This window comes from Telmatherina bonti, assembly GCF_933228915.1.
Source record: "Telmatherina bonti genome assembly, chromosome: 11".
NCBI lineage: Eukaryota > Metazoa > Chordata > Actinopteri > Atheriniformes > Telmatherinidae > Telmatherina > Telmatherina bonti.
This window is the reverse complement of record NC_136629.1, coordinates 13,238,067-13,260,860: the sequence shown is the minus strand read 5'-3', so window position 1 is coordinate 13,260,860 and position 22,794 is coordinate 13,238,067. Positions and strand designations below refer to the sequence as shown.

Below are 22,794 nucleotides of genomic sequence, written 5' to 3'. Positions count from 1 at the left end.
AAACAACACATCGTGTATAAAATTACAGAAACTAGCAACAGAAATGTTGCCGTCAGCACACCAGATGCTGCTTCAACCCTCTTAACAGACATGATCCTTGTACGCAAAGTATCGCTTCATGCTAGTTTAGCCACAAACAAAACAACTCGCCGCAGATTTCATTTCAACGATAAAGAACAGAGTACGTTCAGTACTCAGTTGCGTTTGTTCATGTGGATGTTTTCACACCGATGTGCTGGAATGAAATAAATTAAACACTCCGGCGACAGTGTAAAACAGATCTGGCTCCTAAATAAAGGTTGTTTCTTTATTTCCACTGTTCCAAATTTATTCATCGAACAGCAGCTACTCTGCTAAAATATGATAACAGATGATTTTCTAATTTAAATGTCCATAGAGAGTTGTCCTTAGCATTGTTGCATGTTTGACTGTTAAGTCAAAGAGGAGCGAAGGCACCAGTGAGCAAATAGGAGTAGGGCTGGGCGATTAATTGGATTTTAATCTCAATTACGATCTGGGTTTTTAACATCAAGAAAATAAAAGGGTGCGATTATTTTTCTCTTTGCAGTTTCCTCTCCTGCTGTCTTCAGCTGCTAATCGAGCATCTCTGCCATTGGAGCGCTGTGCTGTAAACTCCTCCCACATCCGCTTTGGTTTCATTCAGACACTGTTGCCAATTTGGCGAGTGTCTCGCTAAATCTGGTGACTTTTATTGTTATAAGTGACTAGCGACAAATCTAGCAGTTTTTACTGGAGGGATTAGAGACTTTTCTGGTGTTTTGGCGACTGACTTGAAGGCACATATTGTTCTACAGTTACTGTAACGAAGGAGAAGCGGGAGCCTCTCCCATCCTAAAGCACTCCAAGGCGGCCAGTCTCAGTCGGCTCCGGCTGCAGGTCAATGTAGAAGAACTGCAGTAGGTTGTGGAAGTTCACCAAAACATAGTTTATACCATTGTCAGTGACAACTGGCTGCATTATTTTCCTATACATAGTTAGGCGAGTTAAACACTGTAATATCCCTCTGTTACGGGGCGTTACCATAGCAACGCATTAATCAGCTGGTTCAGAGCAGCTGTCTTAACAGGTGAATGAGAAAAACGTGCAGTAGCCTGACAGCGGTTGTTTGGCACAAAACCTCGAGGCCAACATAAAATAGTTCCTATATAAGCGGTAAAAGCGGATTAAACAACTTTGAACCGTGCATTAGATGGTTATAATGCGTGAAACGGAGTCTAGAACACCACGACGCGCAGCGTTGTTAAAAAATACTGGATAATTGTGTTAAATAATCGAGATCTGAATTTCAGTCAAAATAATCGTAATTATCATTTTTGTCATACTCAAGCAGCCCTAACTTGGATTCCTAAGAACCAGAAGCCAATGTCCTGGTATGCAGCTCATTTTATCTCTGTTTAGCCGTCTGATGTTTCTGAAGACAACTATTGTCCATCTGTCAATGTGACGGTAGAGTTGAAGGACAGCAATCCGAGTAGGAGGCTGCAGTGAAGCTACAGCTGTGAAATTGTCAAGCTAGACACTGGCGATTAGTCGGGGTGTACCAACAGTTGATACGTCATCATGCAGTCAATGAACCAATGACATTGATTTAAAACACAAAAATTGTTAAAAAAAAAAAAAAAATCACCACAATAGCCATTTATAAAACACAATTTTACTTGGAAAACGGCTGCATTTTTAGTTTTCATATTGCTTTCAATTTATTACCAGCTTGTCTTCGTTATGAACAAATTTTTCATTTCAATTTATTACTGACATGCCTGAGCTCAGGAATAACAACAGTTCATGTTGAACGGATCGGTAATATTATATCGAGTCAAATCGAAATATGACTGAATTTGAGATATGACATCACATCCCTACCCATTAAAATCGTTATATCACATCGTAATCAATCTTGTGATCCATATCAAAGAATCGTGAGAATCGCAATTTAAATTAAATCGGCAACCAAATAAATCAGAATCGAATCGGGACAGCATATCATTCCAACCCTATTAGTATGTAATAAATTTATTTATATCCATCTATCTATACACAAATTAATGAAAAATAAATCATATATATATATAAATAATAATAATACATATAAATAATATGTAAAATAAGTAATAAGTAATATCGAAGAATTGTGAGAATCGCAATTTAAAACAAATCGGCATCCAAAAAATCGGAATCAAATCGGGACAAATGCATTTCGTCAAATCCCTACAAATCAATACGTCTTCAAAGTCTCGTCCAGACATTCAACAGAGACTAAAACGCCAACAGAATGTCTAGTATGTCCAACAATTTCAGCAATTATGAAGAAGCGGCATTAGTGCAATGTGCAGCTTTAAGCAGAGAATAAAGGTGAATAAAGGTGCCATGGAGGTGAACAGGAAACAAAAGCTGCAGGTTTAGTTTCATTTGCTTGTTTTTACTCCTCCTAATCAACATCTCCCTGAACCCTCCTTCTTCCTCACGACACCATCATCATCATACGTGTTTTGGGATCTAAACGGAGTTAATTACAATCTGGACCACTGAAATATTTGGGTTCGGCTCCATTTGTTTTGCAGGTGGATCCACATTATAAAACTAGATGAACCGGTGACACAAATGCAAGTGGTTGCCATAGAAACCGGCCGGCGATCAGTAGAGCAGGTCGTCAATAATCAGCTCAGACCGGCACCATAACCTGCTCACACAGTGACACACTGACCTGGATACAGCCGACAAACTGTCCACACAGGTAACCGTCCACGCAAGTTACGTCATCCAGGTCCTAGTTATTGGGGACAGTTCTGTTCCCCAAACCGGTCTCTGCCAGACTTATTACATCACAGCTTCCTGTCACCAGCCAGGTGTCTCACCTCTACATCTTCCTGCTGTCCATCACAGGTCCAAAGCTGACACCTGATATCCAGCAGCTCCACGTCCTCCAGCTGCTTACAACACATGCATGCAGAGCTACAGTTGTGCTCATATGTATTCATCCCCTTTCATTAAAGAAAAGGCTGAATTTACAAGTCACTCATAACTGGAGACTTTAAAAAGGAACAATAACTAAAAATTTGCAAAAATATAATTTAGTAATATAATACACCGTTTTTTCCATTTAATTGAGTTGAAGAAAGGAAAAAAAAAAAAAAAAAAAAGAACAAATAAATTGGTCCTGGACAAATTAGAGCACTTTTCTGTTGAACAGTGGGACAAAATACCTGTCAACAGGTGCAGAAGTCTGACTGAGAGGAACAGAAAACACCTGACTGTATCGGAAACATTAAAGGATTGTTCAACTAAATACTACTTTATGACTGATGTAATATGTAATAAATTATCTTATTTGTTTGCTTTTTTAAAAAAATATTTCCATTGAACCAGAATTAGAAAATGTCATTTTCATAAAATTCTTATTACTTTAGTAAATTTCAGCTTATTTTACAGGCAGCTGTTTTTTTCCTTCTTTAATGAAAGGGTTCAATTAAATATGAGCACAAATGTACACCTGAACACCCAGGTGTAGGTCCAGATGTTTCACCTGGCCATCAAGGTGTTGGTGTCAACAGATCCAGATGAAACCATTTATATCAAGTCTCCAATTCAAGAGGTTTTAATTTAATCAAGAACTCACCTGAATGAACCTGACAAGTGTTCCAAGATCCTGACCTGTTTAACCGCGTTGTCATGGTAACGGTCACCTGTCGGGGTCATGTGTCAGCTCTCCTGGGTCATGAATACATATTCCATCACTAGTCACGTGTTATTATAGGTGTGACACCTGACCTGAGACCAGTGGGAGAACATCCTCGCGCAGGACTTCAGGTGACCCCACTGAGGCTTTACTGACCCAAAAAGACGGTAAATCACCGTTTCAGCGGCTGAAGGTGTTTACTTAAAGCTACAGGTGGTGTGTTTGTTCACACCTGGCGCTGACAACCTAACAGCAGGGGGGTTTTATCGTCCAGGTGTTTCACACCTGTTCAACAGTAGCAGCGAGGTGAGCTTTAGCATTAGCTTTAATAAATAAATAAAAAAACAACAACAAGCCGAGCCGCGAACAGATTAGGCTCCCCAAACAGCGGGGAGAGCTCCAACCGAGGCCGGACTCCGGACAACAAGTCCAGGGAGGACCGCGAATCGGAGAGATGCTTACCGACGCGGTGTCTTTGGCGGAAAAATTCAGGAATTCAGAACAAATAGCGGACGGTGGATCTCTGTCAGACTGGGCCGCCGCCATCTTTCCTCCCTCTGCGCTCGAGCTGCTGGAACAAAAAGATCCCGGAACCGGAAATGATTATCATGTGGGCGGGGCCTGTGGAAAAGGGGGCGTGGTGATTAAATAGGAACTCTTAATTATTTCTGATAAAAAACATATTTCAAAATGAGCTCCTTTCCCATATCAAAGCCTTGAACTTATTGAAAAGTAAATACGCTATACAACTTGTAAAGTTATTTACAATGTAAGATTTGCAATTTAAGCCCTAACAAATTGTTTTGGGGTTTTTTTTGTTTTTTTTTTAAATTATTTTAAATTTTTGTACATGTAAGTATGTCGATATGTACTAGTTCAGCATTCTCTAATGATTTTCTTTTTCTTTGCTTCAGTACATGCTCCTGCTCCTGAAAATGGTTTTCTTTAAAAAAAAAAAAAAAAAAAAAGTGTTGTCAGATTGTTTGTATTTGACTTCAATCAATAATTTAAAAAAAGAAAAATATTTAAATATTATTTTTGATAAACTAAACACGACAATACATCTAAACATGGTTTAAGATTAAACAAAACACTGTGACATTTTTTAAATTATTTTCACATACGCTTCAAAAAAATTATTTTGTGAAATGGTCACTTCCTTTAGTGCTACACATTTCTACAACAAACTACCTGTAATTGTCAGAGATATTTAAAACAATATATAATTTAAAATCAATCTTAAACACAACAATGTGCCATCCACGTATAACACTGATGGTTGTTTTTACAAATATTTAAAATTGTAAGATAAATTCCTGACTAGATGTCAGGTATGCAATGTTTTGAAGTAAATCTGTTGTCTTATTGTCTCTGTGTTATGTCATTTTTTTATAGTCTGAAGTCGACCTGGGTCCACCTGTCATGGGTCCAGAAATGGAAACATGTCATTGGGTATAATCTTGCATATTTACTTGACAATGTACATTAATATGCTTGGTTCCCATATTTTCATGTGAAATAACGTGTGCACAGGGCATTTTTTTAAATTTTGAAGCAAAATACAACATGAAAAAGGACATTTTTAAATATTAACAGGTAAATACAACCAAAATGAAATATATAATTTTATAAGAAAGTTTTCAGGCTATATACATACATTCTTTAAAAATGTTCTCAGGGTTTTACACAAGATTAAAATTTTTTTTAAAAACCTGGAAGTTTTGAGAGAAAAAACAACCATAAAAGATTAGTTCTTTTAATGTTTTCAGCAAGCACAACAATAAAAATGTGACTTTTAGGAGTTATAAAGAAAAAAAAACAACATTAAAATATTAATTATTAAAAATATTTTCAAGTAAAAGCACCTCAAGAAAATTTTTTTAAGCTACATAAACACAACTTTCAAAATGGAACTTTTAAATGACCGTTTTCAGATTTTCAAGTCACACATAATGTTTCATGGAAACATTAAAGGACATTATAGTAGTTTTAAGGTACAACATCAATAAATAAAAAAAAAATGTATATATATATATATATATATATATATAAATATACATATATATATATATATATATATATATATATATATATATATATATATATATACATATATATATAGATTTTTTTTTAATGTTTTTATGTATACACAACAGTAAAACTGAGAATGTTTGTAATGTTTTCAAATAAACACAAGATTATTTTTTAATTCTTTAAGGAAAAAACTACATTATAGCTGAAATTATTTAAAAACATTTTGGATTAAAAGAACATTTGGGAAAAAAAATTGGGAAGTTTTGAGTTAAAACAGCATTATTAAGGGAAAAGGAAACTTAAAAACTGAGCATCAAATACACACATTTCAATGGGTATTAGTGAGGTTTGGTTTGAATTTTTAAAACAAACAAATGAAAAGTGAACAAATGATGAAAAGCAGGATTTATTCTGATAAGCAAGGGTGTGGTGGTCCTAAGAAGTGGGTATACTCTCAATTTTCCGTCCTTAAAAAAAAAAAAAAAAGTAGCCGCCCAGAAAAATGCTGTTTCAGAAAAAGTTACATGTAAGACCACTGTTTATCATTCATTCATTCATTGTCTAAACCGCTCAGTCCAATTCAGGGTCATGGGGAAGCTGGAGCCTATCCCAGCTGCCACTCTGTTTAGTTTACCCTAAAAATCCATTACTATATTTGCTTATTGTCACATAATTTCTGCTCTTCGGTTTCTGGGAGGAAGAGTTATGAAATGACTAAACAACTGGCACACAGACCAGTGAGAAACAAGCTCATACCATAGAATGTATAAATATATCTTTATTATGTCTCTGTTCAGGCTAAAGTTAATACAGCTGTAGCATAGATAACCTTAGTTGAGCTGCTGGGTGACGTAGGTACATTTGGAGGGATGTTTGCACCTGTAAAAGCAGCATCACAGGGTGTTTAAAAGTGGATATACCCAATGCTGACTAAAAAAGAAGTGGATATAGCTACTCCTATACCCGCGTATACCCTTGACTACACCACTGCTGATGTCTTGTCGCTGCTGTCGCCTCCTGCTGCCTGGTTTGTGAAATGCAGCTTTAAGATGGTTTCACATCAAACAGAAAAGTAAAAGCCCTTTTGAATAAATCAGACTGACGAAAATGTTTTTATTTTTTTAAAGAATAAAAAGAAATTAATAAATGAACCTTTAATAAAATTTACTGGTAAATAAAACATTTTAGTCAATAACATGCTCTCCAATCCAGGAAAGTGATGAAGGTTTTGGCAGCGGCGCTGAGATCCAATAACAACAAATGGCATTGGCCGATGCTGTTGTGGTAGCTGCCGTTTCTCCAGAGCTAAATTCCATTTTCATCTATCATTCATTTGCAAATTGATTATCACTCTGTGTAGGCTAAGATGCTAGAGCTAAAAAAAACTTTTGCAACGGCAAGCTTTGTTATATTACCATGTTGCCACAGAATTAACAGACTGTTGCAAAAGGTCACCAGTATTCTTTTTACCAAATACATTGTTCATTTTCACACTTGACAATGTGGATAAATCCTTTTAAAACTACTGTTTCTTTGCTGTAAACAAAATTGTTAGTGCCAACAGGGGGTGGTGGCTCTGATGTGACCAGTCAACCATGGTAAACCAGTTTGGGGTGGAGGTTGTTGTTGGACAGGGGCGCTGACTGTTTTACAGCAGCTGCTTGCCAGTGACAAAACGGGGGAATCCGTCTGGAAATACGGCAGCTACAGGATCATCCAATGCTGTTTGTGGATCTTGGCGTCTTGGTTTAGGCTGCTGTTAAAGACCTAATCGCCTCACATGGGACAAAACTGTTATATATTTGCATAGACATGTTGTACCATGTTATACCACTAGAGGGTATCAGTGAAGGTTCTGTTATATAAAAATAAAAGGTAGCACAGAAGAAGTGTGCCACAGCAAAGTTGTGTCTGAGTCGCTCTGTGTGCAATGTAATATTGATTACATATTGGCACATTTAGTGGCCTACATAATATAAATTGGCGACGAGGTGTGTGGTCCAAAGTCATCGGTGGTGCAAGGAATGCCGCTGTGAGTCAAGTTTGGACAAAGACGAACACCCGCGTTGCAGAGGGAAGTTAAGCTAATGAGCTAACAACTATGAGCAACCCTGCCGCTGACAACGCTGATGCTGCTGTAAATGTAAACGAAGGCAGGCGCATCATGGCTGGAGTGATCGGTCATATGGATCCATTTGAAGAGGCTGGTGAACAGTGGGCAACGTACATTGAACGTTTTGAGCACGACGTGTCCGCCAATGACATACAGGCTGCTAAGAAGGTGCCCGTGCTGTTCAGTGTTATGGGTCCTAAAACGTACGGTCTACTCCGAAATTTGGTGGCTCCCACCAAGCCTGGGACGATGAACTATGATGCTATTGTTGCTGCGCTGCAAGCCCATTTCGCCCCAAAGCCGCTTGTTATAGCTTAAAGATTCCGGTTTCACAAGCGAAATCAAGGAGAGGGAGAAACGGTGGCACAGTATGTTGCGGTGCTAAAAAGACTTTCGGAGCATTGTGACTTTGGTGCTTACTTGGAAGACGCACTACGAGATCGTTTTGTGTGTGGATTAAAATGCGAAACGGTGCAGAAGCGCCTCTTGACAGAGAAAGACCTCACCTTTCAGAAAGCAACTGATATTGCTGTATCGGCAGAGACGGCAGCACGCGATGTACAGCAGTTAAGCAGCTCGCTAAAAGTGAACGCGGTGCTGGCGCAAAGAGGAGAGAGATGCCGCCGTTGCGGTATAACTAATCATACTGCTGATGAGTGCTGGTACAAAGACCGAGATTGTTACCTGTGTGGGAGGAAAGGCCACACAAAACAAATGTGCAGAAATAAAGGCAAAAGCGGCCAAGACAGGAAACCTAAAGAGGGAAAAACTGAACTGAAAGGTAATGTCAAAACAAAACACAATGTCAAATACAAAATGAAAAAGATTCATCAAGTTGAGGCAAATGAATATGAAAGTGAAGACACTAAATCAGACACAGATGGTGATTTGGGACTATATGTGTTGTCTCAAAAAGGGAAATATTCACGCATATCTGTAATGCCTGTAGTCAATGGAAAGAAAACAGAGATGGAATTAGACACAGGCGCTGCTGTGTCTTTGGTTCCTTATGAACAGTATAAAAGAGACTGGAGCCAGATTCCACTGCAACCCACGGATATCATGTTAAAGACATACACTGGTGAGCCACTGGCACCAGAAGGAGTCATTAAAGTCCAAGTAGAGTTAAATCAGCAGCGTGCTGTTTTGCCCTGGTACGTGGTGAAAGTTGATGCTCCTCCATTGTTTGGTAGAGAGTGGCTGAGAGTTATTAAACTGAACTGGAGAGATTTAAAAACTGTATATGCCATTGAGCATGGACAAGCTGACAATCTAGAGACTGTGTTAAAGCGACACTCAGCTGTTTTCTCTAAAAGGTTAGGCACCATGAAAGGTATTAAAGCCAGATTGACCCTAAAACCTAACAGTGTTCCCAAGTTTTGCCCACCACGTAACGTGCCCTATGCTCTTCGACCACGAGTGGAGGCTGAGCTGGAACGTCTGACAGAGCTTGGGGTAATCTCACCTGTGGCGCATAGTGACTGGGCTACGCCTGTGGTGCCTGTCAGCAAAAAGGATGACACAGTGAGACTTTGCGGCGATTTCAAAGTCACCCTCAACCCTGCACTTTGCGTGGATAAATACCCAATCCCACGCATTGAAGATTTATTTGCTTCTCTCGCAGGAGGGCAACACTTCAGCAAGCTAGATTTGTCAAATGCTTATCTACAAATGGAAGTTGAAGAGAGCTCTAAAAAGCTGCTGACAATATCTACACAAAAAGGACTATTCCTGTTCAATCGCTTACCTTTCGGCGTAGCGTCATCTCCCGCTTTATTCCAAAAGGCTATGGACCAAGTGCTTGTCGGACTGCCACACACTCATTGCTATCTGGATGACATTCTAGTGAGCGGTCCTAACAAACAGACGCACCTCAAAACCCTGGATGCTGTCCTGGGCAGGCTAGAGGAATACGGCCTGCACCTCAAGAAGGAGAAATGCTCATTTTTCCAGGAGTCTGTGGAATACTTGGGCCATATTATTGACGCAGCTGGGCTCCACAAGTCACCGGAGAAGGTACGTGCTATTGTGGAAGCACCTGCGCCGTGTGATGTCAATCAACTACGTTCCTTCCTAGGGATGCTGAACTATTATGGACGTTTCATTCCTGATCTAGCCACTGTCTTAAAACCACTGAATGAACTGCTTAATAAAGAGAAGAAATGGCAGTGGACAACATCCTGTGAGTCAGCATTTCAGAAAGCTAAAGCACTCCTAGTATCTCAGGAGGTACTCACCCACTACAATCCTGATCTGCCTCTCCGACTGGCGTGTGATGCTTCACCATATGGGGTAGGCGCTGTGCTCTCCCATGTGATGCCTGATGGTGAAGAAAAGCCGATCGCCTATGCATCCCGAACTCTCAGTAAGGCAGAAAGAAACTACGCCCAGATTGAGAAGGAGGCATTGGCGATAGTATTTGGAGTTCATAAGTTTCATCAGTACCTGTATGGTAACAAGTTCACTCTACTCACTGACCATCGCCCGCTAACCACGATCCTGAGTCCAGTGAAAAGCACACCATCCATGGCTGCAGCTCGGATGCAGCGTTGGGCGCTCCTCCTATCAGCACACAACTACACCATTCAATACAGGAAGGGTGCATTACACGCCAATGCGGATGGACTTTCGAGGTTACCGCTTCCGCATGCTTCTATTGAGAAACCAGGAGCAGTGGAAGTATTTTACACATCGCAGTTGGACACTTTGCCATTCAGTCACACCAAGATCAGACGTGACACCTTGGCTGACCCCACTTTGTCACGTGTCATGGAAATGGTCACTACTGGTCGTTTTCCAGCTGCTAAGGACGCAGAGGAAGAGCTGTCACCCTATATTCTGCGTCGCCTTGAGCTCACAGTTCAACAAGGATGCCTCATGTGGGGTGTGAGAGTTATTGTGCCACCCAAGCTACGCCCACATGTTCTGGAAGAGCTACACTCTGCACATCCAGGTGTGGTGAGGATGAAGAGCTTAGCTCGCAGTTATGTGTGGTGGCCCGGCATAGACTCTCAAGTTGAACTCAAAGCAAAGTCCTGCCACTCATGTCAACGTGTACAAAAAGACCCTGCTCTCGCACCATTACATCCATGGATGTGGCCATCCAGTCCGTGGGAAAGGATACATGTGGACTTTGCAGGTCCATTTGAAGGACATATGTATCTGGTTGTTGTAGATGCACATTCCAAATGGCCTGAGGTGCACGTCATGGACAGCACCACAGCCAGTAAAACCATTCAAGTGCTAAGGGGACTCTTTAGTCGCTATGGTATCCCACACATTCTTGTTAGCGACAATGGACCACAGTTTTGTTCTGAAGAGTTTAACACATTCCTGAAGTCCAATGGTGTCAAACACATCCGCTCCGCGCCGTACCATCCTGCCACTAATGGCCTGGCGGAGCGTTTCGTGCAGACGTTCAAGCACGCCTTAAAGTCTTCAAGAGGAACATCGCCAGTGCAGCAGCGACTTGATACGTTTCTGTTATCATACCGCAATACTCCCCACGCAACAACAAAAGAACCACCAGCTATGCTGTTCATGGGACGCAAGCTGCGCTCTCGGTTGGATTTTCTAAAACCCAGTGTTGCTGGAGCAGTACATCAGTCCCAAAATGCTCAACAGCGACGACGTCAACAACACTCCAAGGACAGACAGTTTGATGTTGGAGAGCCGGTCCTTGTGCGTGATCATAGGAAGGGGGAGGATAAGTGGACACAAGGTGTTGTTATGGAGAAGACTGGACCAGTGTCATACAAAGTAAATGTTGGAACTCAAGGACTGTGGAAACGCCATGTGGACCAGATGCTGACCCGCCCCGAGTCAGTGCCCCAAGAGACCATTGTGAACATTCCTGTGAGTCCTCCATGGGTTCCTCAGAGTGATAGTTCCACTTCTGTTACAACTAATACATCCTACCACAAAGAGGACACTAATCAAGTTCCTGAGACCACTGTGCCAACTAAAACACCACCTCCGGAAACGCCACGCAAAGAACCTACAGAGGTAGCAGAGACTGTGAGACGTTATCCAGTTAGGATTACTAAACCACCAGTACGCTACCGTGATGAGTAAAATACTTGGTAGTTGCTATTAAGCCAATGTTTGTTCTAAACCTAAAATAACGATGATAGACATAATGGTAATTTTTCAGTTAAGTTAAAGGAAATGTTAATGACAACATATCTTGGCGGGAAGGAGATGTTATATATTTGCATAGACATGTTGTACCATGTTATACCACTAGAGGGTATCAGTGAAGGTTCTGTTATATAAAAATAAAAGGTAGCACAGAAGAAGTGTGCCACAGCAAAGTTGTGTCTGAGTCGCTCTGTGTGCAATGTAATATTGATTACATATTGGCACATTTAGTGGCCTACATAATAAAAACCACCAGCAGGCGGCGCTGCTGTTCACAGCAGGTCATCATCCATATTCACGTTTATACCTGAACCAAGTTCTGAATCCTGTCAAAAAACATCAGTCCTGTTCTGAACTAGCTGCTGGACCAGAACACGAAGTTCCTTCAGCTCTGCTCGTATGGCCTGGAGCTCCTGGTTCTGTTGGTCTTGGTTCTGAATCTTTTGGTTCCCTTGGTCTTGGTTCTGAGTCCTCTGGTTCTGCTGGTCCTGGATCTGATGCTCCGGGTTCTCCTGGTTTTGGTTCTGAGCCCTCTGTTTCTGTGGTTCCTGTACTCTGGTGGAGAGGGTCAATGTTAGACCAGCTTTGGGACAAACCTGTTCTTTGTGTCTCAGGAGTCTCACCTGGAACCTCTGAAGGTCTCCATGTCCTTCTGTAGGTCCAGGAACTGGTCCAGGGTCTCCTGAGGGACACAAGGACAACAATACGTTCTGATCAATGAGACTTCAGGGGAAAATGGTCCGTTCTGATGACACGCACTCTGATTTGCTCTGTGAATCGTCCACTCTGCTGATGGAAGGCGGAGTTTGGTGTGATGTCACTGCAGGGGTCTGCGAGAGGGGAGCAGTGTTTGGACAGGTACTGGTTGTCATAGAACCGGCGAAGCAGGGGCATGGACTCCTCCACCTGCAGGATGACGGCTGCCTGCTGCATCACAGCGTTAGCCTGTGAGTTATCATGCACCCTAACACACACACACACACGCACGCACACACACACACACATATATAATTATTTACTGAATATAACAGAATCAGTAAAATGTTTGGATACTTAAATGAACAGGTCAGTCCAGGTCTGTGTCTGGATCTAGGCCTGAGCCCAGTTCTGAGTCCAGATGTGCGTCCAGTTCTATATCTGGATGTGAGTCTGGATCTAGGTCTGGGTCCAGGTTAGTCCAAGACTTGATCTTAATATGATTCTGGTTCTAGGATTGTTGCAGATCTGGGTTTGGACTTGGGTCTGGATGTAGCTTTGGGTACAGATGTTAGTCAAGGACTGAGTCTGAATGTGGGTCTGGGTCTAGTCTGGGTTCAAATCTGGGTCAAGGTGTTGGTCCAGGTCTGTATCTGGGTGCAGGTTAATTAAGGACTTGGCCTTGATATAGCTCTGGAATTTGGATTATCCTAGGTCTGGGTTTGGATCTAGTCTGGATCTAGTCTTAGTCTAGGTCTGTGTCTAGGTCTACCTCTTCATGTGGATCTAGGTCCAAGTCAGTCCAGGTTTGGGTTCAGGTCTGGGTCAGGATCTGGGTCTTGATACAACTCCAGCTCCATTTCCAGGTCAGGGACTAGGTCAGGGTCTATGTCCGAGTCTAGTTCCAGGTCCAGGTCCAGATCCGAATCCGGGTCTTGGTCTAGGTCCACGTCCAATTCCAGGTCCAGGTCGGGGTCCGGGTCCACCTCTGACCTCTGGAAGGTGTCTGTAAGCAGGGCGATCAGCAGGTTGACACAGAGGACGGAGGACGCAGCAAGAAACGTCCCACACAGCAGAGGCGCCATGACGTCGTCCACCGTTACCATGGCAGCGTACTCATACTCGTCCACCAATGTGATCCTGTACAGGCTGTAGAGAAGCCCAGAAACAGACTGCATGCTGGGAACAGAAGATGAACCTGGGAAGATATAAATAATGTCATCAGTGACATCATCAGTGATGTCACAATAACAGCCAAACAACGAATATGTTCATTTCGACCTCCAAACATGATCCAGAAGCTGCAGGCATAGGGGAAGAAGATCTCTGCGTACAGGAACAGGAAACGCATCACATCTCCAATGATGCTGCCAAGCATGACGATAAACGGCCCCATTAACCTGAAACACAAACCAGTGATGTTTCTTGTTCCTTTTGTAAACTTCAACCAGAGACTTCAACTCACCTTTTTGGAAATGTATGCGCTCACTGAACTTTTGGAAGGACGTTGTTGCGCTGATCTCCAATAACATCAAACCAGGTTTCCTTTTTGAAAATGTTTTGTTTGGTATCACGGACTTTAAGAAGAAATATTCCCCTGCCATATTTCCTATCAACCTGATCCTGTTTCTCGCAAAGTTCCACTTTCACAAAGGTAAAGTGATGCATAGAAAACCACTTTTTAATCCCTTTATAGTGGATGTAAAAATGTATCTGGATGCAATCTCAAACTGAAACAACAAAAAGGCAAAAAAACAAAAACAAAGGATATTTGTAAAATGCATCTTATTTCTGTAACTCGCATTTACTCTTTATTTTATTTAATTTAAAATTTTTATTTTAAAGTTTTTATTTATTTCTTTTATTAAGTAATTTTCTCTTTCCATTAATGTCTTATCTCCCATTACCTACAATTGTCTTTTTTTTTCTTTTTGTAGATTGTTGTAAATTCTGTAAAAGAATTGAAGTTATCAATAAAATAAAATTAAAATTAATGTTAAAAAAAAAAAAGTGATTACCTGATAAGCAGCCAATCAGGATACTCTTATTTATTTATGGTGGCCCTGAAGTTCAAACCGCAGCTACAAATTAAACAAACACAACAGGATGTCGTTCAGTTTGCCATTTCTCATTCTGCTCACTGGAACCAGTAGGTTAGTGTCATTGTCTTTTAATTTGTAGTCGGAATTTGCACTTCAGGGCCACAACAAACTTTTTTATTTGTTTGTCAACCAGAAGTAAAAAATCTGGAATCTGCTGTAACTTATAATCACGTGTTTTGTACCTGAAGGCTCTGACATGTTTCATGAGGCGCAGCCACAGGAAGATGACGGTGATGGAGAAGAGTCGCAGACTGATGGTTTGAAGAGAGGAAGATGGTAGGAAGACGTCAGCCATGTGAACGCTGAAGGACGCCGTCAGCAGACAGTAAGCCAGCCAATCAAAGACGTTCCTGATGATACATGGAGACACCAGAAACAGGATGACAAGAGATGCTGGGGCACGTAGACCAGCTAGGATCTGGATCAATGAGACTGGTCTGGAATTGATCCCAGATTTATAGGTGCAGTTTGCTTGTGATCCAACTACTGTGATCCAACTACCAGCTGATCAGCTGGTAGTTTGTAAACATCAGGCACTAAACACGCAGCTGTCATGGAAGAGTGTTAACAGCAAATGCAGAGATAAATAACTGAAACAAATGTAAAAAATTAATCACTGATAAAAAAATTTATATAAAAAATAGATTAAATTAATGCAGTATAGTGTATATTTCACATTAATTTTACTATACATGGGTTACTGTGAAGAGAGGTACAAAATCTTCCAGATATGGTTCAACTGAAATGGGTACAAATAATATTCAGAAAGAAATAATTCACTACCAATAAAATAAAGAAATAGAAGCGGGGGGGTGATTTAAGTGATTTCAGAGAGAAATTTCTTATATAAGTACAGAAACTTTAAAACTTTTAATATCGAGTAGTCAGTCAGTCATTTTCTGAACTGCTTAATCCAATTCAGGGTTGCAGGAAGTTGGAGATATCCCAGCAATCACTGGGTGAGAGCCAGGTACACCCTGGACAGGTCACCAGTCCATCACAGGGCCACAAAGAGAGATAAACAACCACTCAGTCCTGATGACAATTTAGAGTAACCAGTAACCTAACATGCATATCTTTGGACGGTGAGAACATGCAAACTGCACAGAGAAAGGCCACCATTCGAGCCTCCTCCAGCCAAGACTCGAACCAGCAACCTTTTTGCTGTGAGGCTGCATATCAGAGTAAAATTATGGAAACAAAGTTAAAAAAAAAAAAAGTGTACAAGTTAAATAGGTATAAAATAAAATGCACATTTTAAAAGCTTGAAAAAGAGCAGTTGAGCCAGGACAGATTTCATCACTGTTTCTGAGAAATTTTGCATTATTTGTTGGTAAAAAGAAAGCCTGTTTTACACAGTCTGCTTGTTTTCTGCACCCTGGTGGGCAGTTTTTGCACTACAATTATTTTTAAATCGCCTATTTTTTTTTACATTTGTTTAAAGGGCCAAATAAAAACATCAAATCAAATAAAGACATCATTTTTTCAGAATTTTTATGAGTGAAGCTTTAAAGGGATACATTCAAATGTTGTGGAGTTATTTTGTATTTACTCTTTTCTTTGTCTTTGTTTTTGACAAAGAAAGGTGGGGAGGTCATTTTAAAACTTCTGAAATATTTGGAGAAAGGAAAATGACTGACACAAACTGGAGTGTGACAGAAATATGTAGGGTTATCTATGCTCATATCTGGAATTGAAAAAGTATGACTTAAGTAAATGTCAGGTCTAATGTTGGAGTCCTGGATGAGACTTCTTATAATAAGATTACTGGGTTTCACTAAATAACCAACCTAATGTAAGACCAGACGCAAGTATAGCAATACTCAAACTGGTAATGGAACAGTCTAAATAAATAAAAACTCTCAAATATCAGTAAAAAGCTCTTATGCTCTCATGAGGTGGTTTTTCAGATGTGTCTTTATACAGTGAGGCAAATAAGTATTTGAACCCCCTGTGATTTTGCAATTCCTCCCACTTAGAAATCATGGAGGGGTCTGAAATTTTCATTTTATGTGCACGTCCACTGTGAGACACATAATCTAAAAAAAAGAAAAAACTGGAAATGACATTGCATGAGTTTTTTTTTATCATTTATTTGTATGTTACTGCTGCAAACAAGTATTTGAAAACCTGAGAAAATCAGTGTTAATATTCGGTACAGTAGCCTTTGTTTGCAGTTACAGAGGTCAAAAGTTCTTGTAGTTTTTCACCAGGTTTGCACACTGCAGGAGGGACTTTGGCCCACTCTTCCACACAATCATCTCTAGATCAGTCAGGTTTCTGGGTTGTTGCTGAGATAGGCTGAGTTTGAGCTCCCTCCAAAGATTTTCTTTTGGGTTTAGGTCTGGAGACTAGCTAGGCCACTCCAGAACCTTGATATGCTTCTCAGGGAGCCACTCCTTGGTTATCCTGGCTGTGCGCTTCGGGTCATTCTCATGTTGGAAGACCCAGCCACGACCCATCGTCAATGCTCGAACTGAAGGAAGGAGGTTGTTCCCCAAAATCTTGCAATACATGACCCCGGTCATCCTCTTCTTAATATTGTGCAGTCATCCTGTCCCATGTGCAGAAAAACACCCCCAAAGCATGATGCTACCAAGCCCCTGCTTCACAGTAGGGATAGGTTTCTTTGATGATACTCATCATTCTTCTTCCTCCAAACACGTCGAGTGGAATTAAGACCATACAGTTCTATATTGGTCTCATCTGACCACATGACTTTCTCCTATGACTCTGGATTATGGTCACTGGCAAACTTAAGACGGGTCTGGACATAAGCTGGTTTAAGCAGGGGAATCTTCCATGCCATGCATGATTTTAAACCACGACGTCTGAGTGTATTACCAACAGTAACCCTGGAAATGGTGGTCCCAGCTCTTTTCAGGTCATTGACCAGCTCCGCCCGTGTGGTTCTGGGCTATTCCTCACCTTTGTTAGGATCATTGAGACCCCGCAAGGTGAAATCTTGCAGGGAGCCTGTGATGGCTGTGTCTACAGCCACAAGGGTAATATCAAAATGCATCACATACATATTTATTTATTCAACCAGGATTTAATTTGCAGACCAATATTAGACATCCATTTAATATAGCATCACAAATATTCTGAAAAAGTGTGCATTTTATCCTCAAACAGGTGCTTCTAATTTAGGATAATAAGTAGAGTGGAGGTGGACTTTTTAAAGGCAGACTGGCAGGTCTTTGAGCATCATAATTATAGCTGATAGACAGGTGTTCAGATGCTTTTTTACACCAGTAACATACAAATAAATCATTTAAAAAATAATATAATGTGATTTCCAGATTTATTTAGTAGATTATGTCTCTCACAGTGGACATGCAGCTAAGATAAAAATTTCAGACCCCTCCATGATTTCTCAGTGGGACAAAATTGCAAATTCACAAGGTGTTCAAATACCTGTTTGCCTTATTGTGAAAGTGGAATCAAAACACTTTTTTTTTGCATTTGCATTTCATTTCAAGTGACAATGCTTCTTGGTGACATCTTTCCTCCTCTGATGAGGACAACAGCAATAGTTGAACCAAAATATCTGCTCCAAAATGCAAAATGTTTTATATCTCCTTCGTATCTGTTTCAGGATGAGATTTAACCAGAATTACGGCTTATAAGCTAACACTCTCCAATGGAAACCCCTGCAAATCACAATTGTGATTTGAGGAAATGTCACTTTTATTTTGAAAAAAACTAATGGAAATGCAGCTGGTTTATAAGTCTGGCTGCTACTTATATGTGTTCGTACCACAGGTCCTGGGTGTAGCTTCCTCTGATCCTGTGGATCTGTGTGATCTGATCCAGAAGGAAGCGTCTCTCCTGTACAGAAACAAACATATTAACCCTTAAAACCCCAAGACTTTTACTGATATTTTTGTTTATGTGCATTTTAAAATCTAAACCAGTCTGAAAATCTCAGTCAGCATGCAGACATGATGTTTCCACGTAGATGTGATGTTTCCATGCAGACATGATGTTTTCAGCCTCAACTGTCAGATTATGAGGCTAAAATAATGTAAAATGAACGTTTCAGTAGATACATACCAACATATCTACTGATACAGAGCAACCAGAAGAAGAAAACAGTTTACTACTGACAGAACTTTGTCAAAGAAACACACAGATCAACAGAGATCAAGCCTTTTCTCATCTGCACATTATCCTCTCACATCTTGGCTTGCCAGGTTGGGGTTTGCCAGAAGGTTGACAGTTTCTGCTAAATGTGAGACTTGATTCTGCAGACAGGTTTATGTTAATACACACTGCAGCATCATAAAACCAGGGATTTATTTATATTAAAGAAAGATATGTGGGCCGAGTACAGATCCCTGTGGGACGCCTCTAAAACCCAAACATGAATCCTTTTGGTGCTGAAACCAAAACAAAACAGGAACTATTTACAGTTTTACACTTTTCCCTCATTTCCACTTATTTCTGCTACTATTTACCTGTTATCATCACTAAACCTCCTCCACCTCAGCAGCATCAGAAATGTCATCTTGGCTTTATTCCAGCCATAGAGAACCATTATTTTCTGCTTTTCTGATCACTTGTTGATCTCTGACTGCTCCTGACTAGACATTACTGTCAGCTTAAGCTCTCTGATTGGTGGAAAGTTTGACAGGAAGTGACTTTATCATCATCTCCAGGAGGAAATAGAGGTCTCTTGGTAAAAATGTGATAAATAATGGTGTTATCATGGATTATTGTGGATTTACCATGTAGAGTCTCTTAATAAACACTACCTTGTACAATCACTGATATTCTGTACCTGTTGTACATTGATGATGTCACTATATTTCTTACTTGAGGCCACATGGGATGAGAGTAGCGCAGGTCATCTTGGAGACGTTGCTCTGTCCACTGCTGCCACAGGTGGAGCTTTTTCCGCGAACGCAGGATGTCCTGCACCTCCCTCAAAACCTCCTCCAGTGTAATGAGGAGTGCCAGAACCACCAGAAGGACACGCCACCAGTCCTTAAACAGAGGTTCAGAAGGAGGTGGACAGGTAAGACACAGACAAGTGACACAAAGATACATAGAGAAAATATACCGGCAGGTGAGACAGGTGTCACATACAGTATATGCAAAGACAGAAGAGACAGACAGGCAAGGCGTATACAAGGAAGATAAAAAAACAACACCTGTGGAAGGACGTAGCGATCAGGTGAGTCTCGGTGAACAGAAGCAGAGATGGCGACGGTTGTCCAAGAAATGTTGAACAGCAAGTTAAGGATCAGAAGGAGCCACGCCCCCAACCTGTGAGAGGCAGCGAAGGACAGACAGTCGGTAAAGTACAACAATGATTATGTCAAACAAACCAGCCAATCAGAGAAAATTTACCTTCCATAGAGTTTCCATTTCACTTGAATCAGTTTGAGAAAGACTGGATTCATTATGAGGTCCAATTTCCCCTTCTGAACAACAACCTGCAGCTGATGAACAGAACCCGTGGTTGGCCAATGTCGTCTGTAATCTAGCTCTCTAATTTATAATCTGTAATCTGTCCCATGTTGCCTGTAATATAATCTAGTCTGTGTTATCTGATATGTAATCTGTAATCTGATATCTGTAATATCTAATCTGTAAAATGTCCCATGTTGCCTGTAATCTATGATCTAGTCTCTGTTATCTATAATATATAATCTAGAATTTACCATCTGTTATCTGTAAATTATAATATGTAATATGCCTATGTTATCTTTAAAATATAATCTGTCCTCCATTATCCATCATATTTAATCTTGAACCTGCCTTCTGATATCTGTAATCTATAATCTGTAATTTGGCCCATGTTATCTATAATCTATAATCTGTAATCTTCCCTCTGTTATCTGTCACCTATGATCTGTAATCTGCTCCATGTTATCTGAAATCTATATTCTAGCCTCTGTTATCTGTCATATATAATCTGGAATCTGCCCTCTCATATCTTAAATCTATAATCTATATTTTGAAATCTTCCATTTATTATCTGGAATCTATAATCTGTATCTCCTATGTTATCTGTAACATTCTCTCTGTAATCTGTAATCTCTTTTCTGTAATGTGTAGGACATTATAGTTTCCACTTACTGGAGATGTGGGCTCCACTGTTCCTGCAACACAAGGGCAGACAGATGATGTGGTATCCTGATAGGTTGTCCAATCAGAGCCCAGCAGCAGTAAACCTGTACCTGAACTAGCCGAGTTACCTTGCAGGTTGCCCTCAGGTGAGTGTGGATCTGGTTCCAGCAGGTTCAGGTAGAAATACTGCTGCCTGGTCATCCTGTCTGTCACTTGGAACTGACTCAGAGCTATCTGGGCCTGAGAACAACACACAACCACATGCTACCATAACAACATGTCTGAACCAATTACAGCACTGTTATCTGTCAGTAGGCGGGGCTTTGTTACCACAGGACTCATCCGACCAATCAGCGCAGTTATACAGAGCTGTCCGTCAGAGTCTTTCACTCCTGCTTCTGCCCCATACTCCAAGAGGAGGCGAGCTGCTTCACTCCGTTCTGAAACAAGTGATGTCATTAATAATGTCACTGATGATGTCACTGATTATGTCACCGATGACATTAGCAAGAAGCCGCATTTACGTTCAAAAGTTAGAAGTTGGTTTTTAATTAAATAAGTGTGAAAATAAACATGTCTGTCATGTTTGTTTGAACTTTATGACAAATCGACAAAAACAAGAGTTGTGGTCTGACTGGTGATGATGTCATCAGTACCCATGTTTGCAGCGAGCTGCAGTGGTGTCCGCTGTTTGTAGTCGGTGCAGCTGATGGCGGCTCCAGCCTGCAGCAGCAGCCTGATGGAGCCCACAGCATCGTTCTTGGCAGCATAGTGAAGAGGAGTCTGCTGGTCCTGATGAGTGCAAGCACCTGGATCAGCTGACAGACACAAAAACACCTGAGCCTGGAGCTTCTGACATCACACACCCAGCATCTGTTCTGTGTTTTATCTGTTTTATCTGTGGCCAACTATACACACCATTGCGCTCCAGCAAGAACTGGACCATGTCCTGGTAGTCCAGTGCCGAGGCCACATGCAGCGCAGTGACTCCAAAATCATCTGAGCGCAGGAGGTCCGAGCCCCGGTCCAGAAAGAACCGCATAACATCCACACTCCATGACCGGGAAATCTGGACACGCAGACACACACCTATAAACAGCTGGTTCTGTCAGACTTTACTTACACACAAAACTTCTGTGTTTTCATTCAGCTTGTCTCTAAATATGGAGGAAAATCTGCCATTACCCTGCTATAACCTGTTAGTCATGTGACCTGTAAATAACGTGACCCGTTAGTCATGTGACTTGTAAGTCATGTGACTTGTAGGTCACGTGACCTATTAGTCATGTGACTTGTACATCATGTGACCTGTAAGTCATGTGACCTGTTAGTCATGTGATCTGTAAGTCATGTGACTTGTTAGTCATGTGACCCGTTAGTCATGTGATCTGTTAGTCATGTGACTTGTAAGTCATATGACCTGTTAGTCATATGACTTGTAAGTCATATGACCTGTTAGTCATGTGACTTGTAGGTCAAGTGACCTGTTAGTCATGTGACTTGTACGTCATGTGACCTGTAAGTCATGTGACCTGTTAGTCATGTGACTTGTAGGTCACGTGACCTATTAGTCATGTGACTTGTACATCATGTGACCTGTAAGTCATGTGACCTGTTAGTCATGTGACTTGTAGGTCACGTGACCTATTAGTCATGTGACTTGTACATCATGTGACCTGTAAGTCATGTGACCTGTTAGTCATGTGATCTGTAAGTCATGTGACCTGTTAGTCATGTGACCTGTTAGTCATGTGACTTGTAGGTCACGTGACCTGTTAGTCATGTGAGTTGTACGTCATGTGACCTGTAAGTAATGTGACCTGTTAGTCATGTGACTTGTACGTCATGTGACCTGTTAGTCATGTGACTTGTTAGAACATACACTGAAGAACAGAATGATTGCAGGAAAACCAGCAGAACAGAAGTGAAATCAT

At 40.9% G+C, this 22,794-nt stretch overlaps 1 protein-coding gene across 1 annotated transcript in view; it reads right to left on the bottom strand.

Moving 5' to 3' along the window:
- ubr2 (ubiquitin protein ligase E3 component n-recognin 2) overlaps window positions 1-4,250 on the bottom strand; it is a 36,458-nt gene extending 32,208 nt beyond the window's left edge. The window contains exon 1 of the mRNA XM_079249069.1: window positions 4,160-4,250. Coding sequence (XP_079105195.1) covers window positions 4,160-4,243 — 84 coding nt within the window. The 5' untranslated portion in view covers window positions 4,244-4,250. The remainder of the gene's footprint in view (window positions 1-4,159) is intronic.
- Window positions 4,251-22,794: the final 18,544 nt, after the last annotated feature.